General features: G+C 36.0%; 2 protein-coding genes across 2 annotated transcripts; one reads left to right on the top strand and one right to left on the bottom strand.

The window, feature by feature from the left end:
• Nucleotides 1–688: 688 nt before the first annotated feature.
• On the top strand, nucleotides 689–8333 carry LOC134856241 (SH3 and cysteine-rich domain-containing protein-like; the record flags this gene model as incomplete). Its single annotated transcript, XM_063872584.1, is given in 8 exon segments — nucleotides 689–881; nucleotides 1369–1460; nucleotides 3270–3315; nucleotides 4313–4424; nucleotides 6795–7138; nucleotides 7271–7332; nucleotides 7471–7758; nucleotides 7929–8333. Coding segments are annotated over 8 exon segments (1140 nt in total). The 3' UTR covers nucleotides 8034–8333.
• LOC134856243 (radial spoke head 1 homolog) lies at nucleotides 8227–9180 on the bottom strand. The gene has a single exon (XM_063872585.1). It carries the CDS (start codon nucleotides 9158–9160, stop codon nucleotides 8414–8416), a length of 747 nt encoding a protein of 248 aa, XP_063728655.1. The 5' UTR covers nucleotides 9161–9180; the 3' UTR covers nucleotides 8227–8413.
• Nucleotides 9181–11120: the final 1940 nt, after the last annotated feature.

The raw sequence follows: 11120 nt of genomic DNA on the forward strand, positions 1-11120 counted from the left end.
AGAGCAATCTTGCGGTTCCAAATTTAGCAAATCAAACACACCGTGCTAATTTTGGTAAAATTCAAAGCAAGTAGTGCTCTTTTTTTGTGATTATTTTTCACCCAATATGAAAAAAAAACCGAGTTTGGAATTTCAAATTTTGTTGGCTTTGTCCGGATAAATTAAATCAGCACTGTAGACAAAAGAACATGCTCGACCCAATTTGGAGGGATATCTAACATAGGTTACTAACATACGCGTTACTATTACAAAACACATCGCGGGTTGATTGGCCCAATAAACAAGCCAAAAACGCCGTTTTTGTTTTTTTTGAGATTTTTCACCAAAAAATCTTTTTTTTTGGCGCTCGCTTCCCTTAATAATTAGTATATATTGGAGCCGAAGGCGCCTTTAGAAAATTTTTAGGGTTGGTCGGCCGAAGAAGTATGGGGACCCTTTAGGGTTGGGGATCCTTTGGTTGGTGAGGTTATCGAATATCACCCGCCCCTCCCCCTTAAGTCCTCCCCTGTATGGCTCATTAGTTTGTTAACAACAAATTAAATCAAATTTTCTCAAAATAATTTGGTCGAAAATTCGGAAAACAAGTCGAAAATTTGCCGAAAATGTCAAAAATGTTTCAACTTTGGCCAAACTCATTTTGAGACATTTCAGCCTAAAGTTTATTCACCATTTTCTTCTTTTTGTTCAGCTGCTGCTGTTCAAACCGGGAGACTGGTGGCCTGAAGAGGAGGAAGAGCGGGATCTACAACTGAGCAGCAAGACCAAACACATTCTGGAGCAGAAGTTCAGCATGTTCGACCACAGCGAGAAGAGCCACGCATTCGTGGAGTACACCTTCAAGAAACTCACCTACTGCGACTACTGCAGAAACCTACTCAGAGGTAAGACTCAAAAAGGACTGCTGAAAAGAAATCTCGGGTTATTGCCAGTGCCAGTTGGGCTGTACTGCCCGTACAGTAACCCTGGTGCAGTTTATTAGTTCATTAATGTTCTCTAAACTGTATCTAAATTCAAATTCAAATTCAAAAATCAATTTATAGTTATTGCCGAACTTTTGGCTATATATTTTTCATTCAACGAATCTAAACGAAGTTATTTGTCCTAAAACTGCTCATTTGGAGATCGGGAACCCATTTTTATTTATTGGTATTCTCGTTAGCTCTTTGGAGAACATTTGGATCTAGTTTACCAAATCCGAAACCTCCAACAGCATTTGTTCTGTATGTCATAGTTTCTCTGACAACCTGTAGACTCATTTGGAAGATAAAACCAAAGCAAAAAAAAACAAAAATTAAAACCAAAATTGCCAAAAAGGTTGTGACCAAAATGTTCCTTTTGAAAACATACAAATGTTGTTTCTGTTTGCAGGCATAGTGAAGCAGGGTCTGAAGTGCAAGTACTGCAAGATGGCAGTGCACACCTCCTGTTCTGAGAACGCCTCCTACTGCACACGACAGCCGGTACATACTTACACATACACACTTATACATTCATATCATCTTATACTTAATAACTACACTCATTTTTCGACCGAGTATTAAGATTTTTTAAATCAAAAAAGTAGTTATTATACCCAATTCTTGCAAGAAACTTTTCAAAACCACCCCATACATACACACAGTGGCGTGCGCAGAAATTGTTCCAGGGGTAGTTTTTCTAAAAAAAAAATTTTTGTTGACCTTTTTTTTTTAGGTCGACCAATTTATTTCATTTTCCGAGCTCTCCGAAAATACTATAAGGAATCTGTTGTCAAAACTTTTCTGCGCGGCAGGCAAATTTTTGAAAAATCAGGCCAAAAATGACGTTTTGAGCACTTTAACAAAAAAATTGCGTTGTTTTGGCGCGCGCTCCCCCCCCTCAAATTTAGTCAGATTGGCGACGAAGGTTGGCCAGCCGAAAATGAATCACGTAAAAATATACCAAAGAGGGGACCATTTGGAAAATTTTGGCAACCAGAATTGAGTGGTGGAAAAAAAGCAATCCTTCCACCCGGAACCCCCTCACCCACCCCCTCGCCACGCTACTGCATACACATCATCTTATGTTTTTTTTCTATCAAGTATTGATATTTAATACTATGTTTGAAAGTTTTAAGCGAAAAAAAAACCGATCAATCAACCTTAATGAAAAATGATATTATTCTCTTCTACCAAATACGAAACTTTCCATGACAACATAATTGCTTTGTTTCTGCTCACCAGAAAGGAAAATCAGGAGGCGGTTGGTAACTTTTCACTTTTAGACCAGCAAAGCGGAATCTTCAGTTTGCAAATGCAGCTAGTTTGTTGTAGCTAAATTTTCATAATTATGAAATTGTGCATGTTTTACCTTAGACTTCAATTTGATGCTCCATCCCCTGTAATTTATCGTAGACTCTATGCCCATATCTATTCCTGATGCAGCCAAAAAGATATGTGTCGACTGGCATAAAACAAAATTAGCATATGAAATTTTAAATCGAGTTGTACCGATAATCTTGAAAAGAAAACTGCAGGATTTCGTGGGAGGCAAACGCTTGCTCCTTTTGGCCAAACTTAGCAAGTGGTGTTGTGAAACTTTTCAAGTCATATTGTGAATCGATGTTTGCCACTGGTCTAGTTTTCCTCCATTTTAATTTTGATGAGTATACGAGGAACTTATGATGTGTGGAAGTTTTTCTTAAAAAAAATATGCTAATCGATGCGGATCAACATTTTGTAAGCTCAATCGTGGTTTGTTTCGAACATTCAATTTGGTGCACCCGAGTTTTTGCGCGGGAAGACTAGTGCTATGCGTTTTAAAGGTCAGATTTTCGATGAGAGTGACAGAACATTTTGGCTCGGGTTATTTTTTTTTCTCCAAACAAAATTCGAATTTTCTACTAGCAATTTTTGACAGAAACTTTTACACGCTCTGCAAGATATTGATGCCTTGAGCAAAAAATTTCAATGATGTTTCACCTTTGATTGTTTTTTTTGCAGAGTATGGCGTTTATGGTCAAAGTGAAATAAATAATAAGAGAACCAGTTTAGTTCTCTAGTTACAAGTTTTTTTTTAACGCATAGCATAAGAGACAATTTGGTCCGACTCAGAAATCATTTTGTAATAAATTGAAGCAATCTAAATATTCTAGAAACTAACTGGACCGGAGAAAATTTTTAATTATAACACCTCGCACAAACCTGCCTGAATATTTTTTGAGCTACCTGTTTAAGGTGATAAAAACACCCAAATCCAATTTTATTTTTTCCAGTGTCACGAGTATTTTCATTTCCTGCTCTCGAATTTAGAAAATTACTCCTCATGGCTGGCGTACAGAGCGGTCAAAATCAGTTTGTAAGTAGCAGAAGTATATTCGGTTTTCGCTAACCAGTTCACGGGTGAAAAAGTTCTGTTTATTTAGCAGCTTTAGATTTTTGAAACTGTTCTTACCATTTATCAAGAACTGAACTACTAACTTTGGGTGTTCTGAAACAAATCCTGTTTAATCCTGCTAATCCTAGCAGAAGTAAAATAAATAAAACTACCTTTTAGTTCAAATTCCCGAGGCAGCGGAAGTTTTCCTTGATTTTACCGAACCTTGTCAAAGTCTGGAACATTGAAGTTGACACATTTACTGCACTAATTTACATGCTTTAGTCTGGGTGGTTTTTGCACGATTTATAACTGTATTTAAAGTTTTCATGTCAATAAAAAAATTGTGTAGCGTTATATGAAACAGATTCATACAGATACCAAAAATCCCTTCTGTTGCCTAAACTGAAGCCAAACGAAAAAACAGCTCAGCAAAAACTGGAAAAAATTCAAATGCCTTGTACCGAATTTGTGTATAAACCATTAGAATATTTTCCATTTTCTGTTGCGCTGTTTTTTCGTTTGGCTCAAAATGTTGTAGCCGTGAAAAAAATAGTGCTGAAAATAATTTTTTTTTGCTTACGTTTTGCGAGATATAATCCAGATTTTTATAAGCAATTTCCTTGAAAAATGCCAAAAATTGTGACAATTTTTGGTATTTTTTAAGGAAATTACAAATCAAAATTTGAGTTATATATCGCAAAACTGATATCTTTACAATTTTTGTTATTTTGCCAGGAAATTACATGAAAAAATCTGAATTATATCTCGCAAAATGTAAGCAAAAAAAATTCCCTGGATTTTTTAGCACTTTTTTTCCACACTTACATCAAAATTTCGGCCATTTCTTTAATCCTCCTTGTAACGAATATCTCTAATATCTCACGGCTTTAACCATGACAACAACTTATAACATCTCACTGCTGTAATTAGTATGACTTTCTTTAATATTGTATTTGGTCTGTCGTGTCTCTTTTAGTTGAGGAGATAGACCCCGTGTTTAATGCAATCCGATATGCCTCCACCCTCTCGTCGCACAACAGGACAGAGAGCATCTCTAGTAATGGATCCAACCACTCCCACGTCAACAAGTGAGCTCTACTGTGTCATGTTGTTAAGGAACTTTTTTCTCCGCTGGTCCACATGGTTTCTTCTCATGCTGTTATGAAAGTTTTTTCTCCTCTGGCTCTTTTACCAGATTGTGCGTGAATCCACGATTTATAACAGGCGACAACTGGTACAGCCACGAAACATAGAAATTGCAATTTTTAGTTTTCAAGTGATGAACTGAACGAAAATTTTTTAAAGAATTCTGCCGTTTTCTTTCTCTACAACTTGTGAAAAATTACGGCTGATATGTTGACGAATGATGAATTAAAAAATTTATTAGAAATTAGCCCAAAAAAAAAGAAATTAGCCTTGTGAAGCTCTTAGACAGAAGTTGACTGAAATTTGTGCAATTTTCTTAGTAAAATGTCAAAATCTGATTTAATTTTTTTAATGAGCTGTTTTTTATAATTTTTTTCTGTGAAAAGAAATCTGTATAGAGCGCAGCATAGATCCTGAAACAATTAAAAGATCAAAATTTTCAACTGCTTCTGCTGTTTAGGTAGTTTTTTTGACACTAAGAACATCTCTCTGAGGCCATCTAATTAAATGACCAAACAACGTCTTGAAAACAATTTTTACGGCTTTTAATCGGGATATATTCTCTTTATCATTTTTATTCATAATATGGTAAGGTTTCAACCGTGAATTTTTTGTAGAATGAAAAAAAAAACGTGAGAAAGTTTTTCCTTCATTTCTAAACTTGAAATCTAAAACTAGCAACTTCTAAGTTTCGTGACTGTTAAGTAGATTGAACGGCAAACATTGATTGCGCGTATATACTACTCTTGTCAAATGCTGGCGCAGTTGTGCGACTTCATGTCTTGGGAAGCCGATTAAGCGATTACCTTTTGCCAATGCCTAACTATGAAATTTTGCTCGTTGGCAATTATAATCATAAAACGAATTGTTTCCAAACGATATCTAGTTACAAAGTAATTTATAAAAATTTATAAATACAAAATAGATTCGTTTGTGAGAACACCATTAAGCCAACATGGTCCGTTTTCAGGTGTCTCAATTGTCGCGAAGCCCAGATCATTGCTTATTTTAGACTTTTTTAATTTCAATTTCTATAATAGCCAAAAAACTCAAAAACATTCATTGTGCCAGAGAGAAATCATTGCTTATTTCAGGTTTTTTTCTATCTCGTTTTCAAAAATGGTCAAAGAATTTCAATTTATTGCTCCAACAAAAATGCAATGGATTTTTGTATTCGGTGCAACTTTAAGTTTCGTCTCCACCACAAAGTAGAAAATTATTTTGTCTCTGGGTATTTTTTACTTTTTTCTCTTCTCAATTAGCTACTAAAAATTATGGTCAGATGGGATTGATTGATATATCATATTAGAGTTTTTTAAGTTGTAACTCCAGCGATATTAGATTTTTCAATTTTTTTTCAGCTCTGGTAAACCACGGTTTGGATTTTTTTGATCTTTACACGCTTTTAGAACAAGAGAAGCCAAAGATTTGCTATCAAAAATTTAAAACTTTTTGTTAATTGCGACAAACTATACATTTGGCTAATAAAAACGGGTCATTGAAGCTTCTTTTAGCGCTTCCTTAGTACTAAAAATCATAAAATTTTTTATGCTTACCTTCGAAAATTAATTGTACACAATTGAACCAAATAATGTTATAAAAATAGTTAAGTTCCTTTTTCTAAGCCACCCACGGAATTGTCCCAAAAATAAAAAAAATAAATAAAAAATAAAATGGTTTTTCAAAACAAAAACAAGTTTTGTCAAAACTTTGTTTGTTAATTTAACAACTAAAATGATTTTACTCTTTCAAGCGCAAAAACTCAGATACCAAAAATGAAAAGCCAGATGAGGTTGACTTTTAAACCCCAACAAGCTCTTTTCTAATCTCACAAATGCAAAAAATCAATGTAACTTTGATCACTATTTTCTGTGCTCCAGACATAGCAATTGAGTATTCTGTTTTTAAATCAAGTCGGCTTGTAATCTAACAGCGAAAGTCGTTGCGTTGCCGTAGAAATTTGAAAAAATTTAGGTTTGAAATTCAGGAAACAAGCCTGAAGGTCTTCAAGTGCTTAATTACAAATTACAACGTACAAAATGAGACGTCGCTGCGCGTTTTTTTTCTGAATTTTTAAGGACAATAAGTCGACAAAGAATACTACGATTTTTTTCTGTTTTTTATCCTAAGAAACTTAGTATTTCTGTTTGGACTTTAATAATTTTTTTCCAAATTTTGAGCCATAATAAATACCAAGAATGCGTGAAGCTTGGAAAAAACATGTCTATAATTTAGCAGTTAACTGTCTTATCGAGACGGCATATTTCAGGAACTAACTAGAAGAGCGGTAAAAACGTTTTGTGAATTTGCAGGCGTGAATCGACCGACCTCGGCTACCGAACAGACTCCCGATCGCCCAGCAGATTCAACTCAGGGAGCGGCCAGACGACGTCCAGCAGCGGAACCAGTGGCGCTGGAAACTCCTCCTCCTCTCCTTATTTCCACCACTCGGCGACCAATCCTAACTTCGGCGCCTCCCGTCATGAGTCAATAAGTGGACCGCCGGCTGGGGCGACTTCCAACCATTCGGGCGGCGGTGGAGCAGGAGGCCAGTCGCAACTCATGGTACCTTCAGGGCACAATGGCGCAACATCGGCAGATGCCGCTAACTTGGTCGGCAACGAGCGAACTTTCTCCAATGAGAGTTGCGATTCATGTAAATTAATAATATTTGATTTATTAAGTTTATTATCGAACCGTTTTAATCATTGATTTTTTTCACTGAAATCATTAGTTTCTTGTATTTTATTTTGAAGGTACATCTTAGCAAATTATAACTTCGTTTCAGTGTCTAAGTCAGCTAGTAGTAATGGATCAAGATCACCGCCGCCGTCGCCGAGGATTAACCCTGTAAGTAATAAAACATACTGCCTACAAATTTTCATTTAATTGTGTCACATTTAAACTTTTGACGTTAAATTATATATGACTTTTTATACCAGCTGATGAGAGTAACTAGTAAACAAAAATTTGTAAAATTATATTTAGTCGTCCAAACGGGCTGGTGGCAGCGGCCTCCGAACTCAATACTGTCTTGTCACTCGTGACTTCCTCGGTTCCAAGTCCGACGACCTACCGATCAAGCGGGGTGATGTTGTCACCATAATAGCACAAGACAGTCATGATTGGGTGCGCGGTGTGTGCAAAGGTTTGGAGGGATATTTCCCAGAGTCATTCGTCATCATTCCTGGTCCCGAAGACTCTTTGATGCGGGTGACTCATACTTATAGTGGCAACTCAGACAGTGTCGATGAATTATCTCTAGTTAAAGACCAAGTAAGAAAAGTAAAACCGCTTTCAAAACTTTTGAAATTTTTTTTTTCAAATTTTTGTTATCAGTTTGTTCAAAACTGGGCTCAAATCTTTATATCAGGTTTTAGCAATCCGGTCGCAGGTGTAATAAAAGAACGGTGTAATTGTTAACAAGTACGGTTAATTTGTTCAAGGTTGTGGTCTACCAGGGAGAGGAACAACCGGGCTGGTGCTATGTCAAGAGCGAATTCAATGAAGGCGGAGTTTTCCCTCTCTGTTACCTCACAAAATATAGATGAGGATCTAAATTATCTTGTCCCGAGGACATGACCTCGTTGATTAACAAATGCTGAGTTGATCAGTGTGCTGCAACCGGCATTCGAACACAGCTTCCTTCTTCGCCCGATATTTCGCTTCTCAACCGCAAATTAATAACCAATCGACAAACTTCGCAATTAGCACTCAACCTAGACGTATCTTGATTTCCAAAACTTGTAATTGTACATATAATATTTGAATTTATGATTATTATTGGATTACATTTATCCCATTATTTGTAATTTACAGATAGAAATTAACCTGGACAGATATTATTCAAACCAAGTTTTTCAACAATGAGCTGTAATATAATCTAAAAAGAGACAGCAGATGATAGATTTGAAGGGAAAATCTCCGTTTTTCAGGCTTCCTGAGACTCAGCCACAGCACTACCCATTGTATCATCTGTTCCAGCGACTTGCGCCTCTCCTTCCTCTCCATTTGGGTCTGCTAATTGGATAGGCTGAACTCGTCCTGCTTTCCATTTTGGAACCAAAATTGGTGGTGCGTCTTCCTCAGCGTCATCTGGTCTTGGCTGTTCAATTGTCATGTACTCACCGAGTTGTTCGCATCCGATGTCAAAAATATATTTACCTTTACCCTTAGGAACATCGAATGAGAACTGACCGACAAATTTGTGATTGCTGTGAATAAGTTCTCCTGCGCCTTCCCTTCGTCCATTTACCCATGTGCCGACATACTTTGTTCCTGTCTCCGAATACGTGTAAACGCCTTGTCCGTGTCTGTTGTTTGTCGTCCATTCACCGTTATACAAATCACCGTTAACATACGTGTAGGTTCCGTTCCCATGCCTCATGTCATCGACCCACTGACCTTCATACTTAGATCCGTCAGGGTAATACATGATGCCTTCTCCGTGTTTTTTTCCTTTGATGTACTGACCGATATATCGAGCTCCGTTCTTAAACTTATAAGTACCTTGGCCATTTCGCTTTCCATTTTCGTAATAGCCTTCATACTTGTCGCCGTTTGGAAGTGTTGCTTTTCCATACCCATGTCGCTCCTCCTTTTCATTTCGTTCACCCTCGTAAACTCCCAAGTTAGGGCCCTGTTCCTCATCAAAATCTTCGGATCCAACGTCAGACATTACTTTTTATCTGAAAAAAAATTGTAATCGTTACTGTGAAAAGAAATAAATAATTGAAATGGGCCATGATGATTGTGTTTTTATCTGAAAAAAAAATTGTAATCGTTACTGTGAAAAGAAATAAGTCATTGAAATGGGCCATGATGATTGTGGAGTAGTTTTTATTGATTGATAAACTAGCAGCACAATGATTTGAAAATCTGGTTCAAAAATATATAGGCAACTATGATTGAAGGGTCCCTAAGAATAACCAGACCCCATGAGTATAAGTCTCTCACATTGTTCTTGAATTATAATGTTTCCACTCAAAAAGTAAAATGCACATTATATTTCGAACAATTTTTGTACTCACCCCATCTGATATGGAAAACTTCATTCAGAAGATTTGGTAAAATTGAACTTTTATTACAATTAAGTTAATCAAACTGAGGGTGTTAAAATCGTAAAATAAGTTGACACAAGCTATTTGCTTTATATAAACAGTAGAATCCTATATTGGAATTCGTGAAATTTTGAGATTTTTGAAAAACAAATTTCATTTTTCAAACCAGTACAGGCGAAATTAAACAAATATTATTTTCTAGGGACCTGTCTATCATAGTTGTACCAAAATATATGATATCTCAGCTTTTTAAGATTTACAAGAACCCATACAGCTATGTTTTGCTTGCAAATTGCAGCCCAACCTTGCAATCTGCAGCGCACGAGCAATTCGAACCAGCATTCAAACGATTGCAGGGCACCATCACTAATGGAGCGCCACAATGTCACAACGAAATCTGTGAGCGAATAGGTCGCTATTCAGGGACATTTGATCGAACTGCACAATATTCGTACACAAATATTGAAATGTCAGGGAGGAAGAAAGCAATGAGCAAGCTTACAGAATAGAAGGGCCCATAGAAGTACGACATAAAAACCATTCAATCAAATCACCCGAAAATTGCAATGAAACCTTGATTTTTTATGCACGGTTAACGATGGTACCCTTTTTCTTCAAATCTTCTAGTTGAAACCTAACCAAATCATTCTTGTAAGGATACGCGGCATTCATATCTACGAAAGACAAACGTATATTCGCCACCAAATCTACTGCGGATATAAAGCCTCATATATTTGGTTAACTTTTAAAAGTCCGCTACCAAATACAGATCAACTCAAAAATAAATAAACGAGAAAGCGATAAAGCGTATACTTGAATTTAGAATTTATTGCAGATAATTTTGGCTAATAATTTTGATCATGTGTTCCAGTAGATCGTTATGTCATTCGAAACTTTTCAATTCATTCTGTAAGGCTTTCATATTTATGTTACTTTTTGCAACAGTTAGTATGTTTTATTATTTTTCTCAATTCCAGATAAAATTCCCAAATTTAACAGTATGAAAACAGAAAAAATTTCCAATTTCAAAATTTTGCCAATTCAACAGAAATTTCGATTTTTTAAACAATTTAAAATAATGGTTGCGAAGAGATTCGAGGTGAGACTGGTTACGACGTCTGGTCCAGCTATTGAGAAACTCTTGTAGAAGTTGGATCTCCATACATTCCCGTAATTTGTTAGATTGTTGTTACAGGTATTTTCGGAATGTTCTTAATTAAAACCAGCTGCTGAAACTGATTTGCCTAATTATCATTGGTCTATCCTCTCTTTGAAGAAATTCAGATTATGCCAAAATTAAAAATGATTTCATTTAACTTTATTTCAATTTAATTTAATTAATTTAATTTTGGTCGTTTAAGCATTTTAATTTAATACAAAATTACCGGTATTTTCTCGTTTTGTTTTCTCAAAATTATCTTTAGTTAAGTTTTCATAATTAATTTCCTCTGAAGAGGCTAATTCTTCGCCTTAGCGCATATTTAACGTCCACGCTTGTAAGAACTTTGCTATTGGTGCGGGTAATACTGTTCCATTTTGCTTTCATCTGAAAATTTTCTTCTTATTGGTAAGAAAGCA

Source organism: Symsagittifera roscoffensis, unplaced genomic scaffold (genome assembly GCF_963678635.1).
Source record: "Symsagittifera roscoffensis unplaced genomic scaffold, txSymRosc1.1 SCAFFOLD_297, whole genome shotgun sequence".
Taxonomy (NCBI): Eukaryota; Metazoa; Xenacoelomorpha; order Acoela; family Convolutidae; genus Symsagittifera; species Symsagittifera roscoffensis.

Bases quoted from the DNA above. Each gene is read 5' to 3' on its own strand.
- LOC134856243 (XM_063872585.1), bottom strand. From the start codon at position 9,160: ATGTCTGACGTTGGATCCGAAGATTTTGATGAGGAACAGGGCCCTAAC.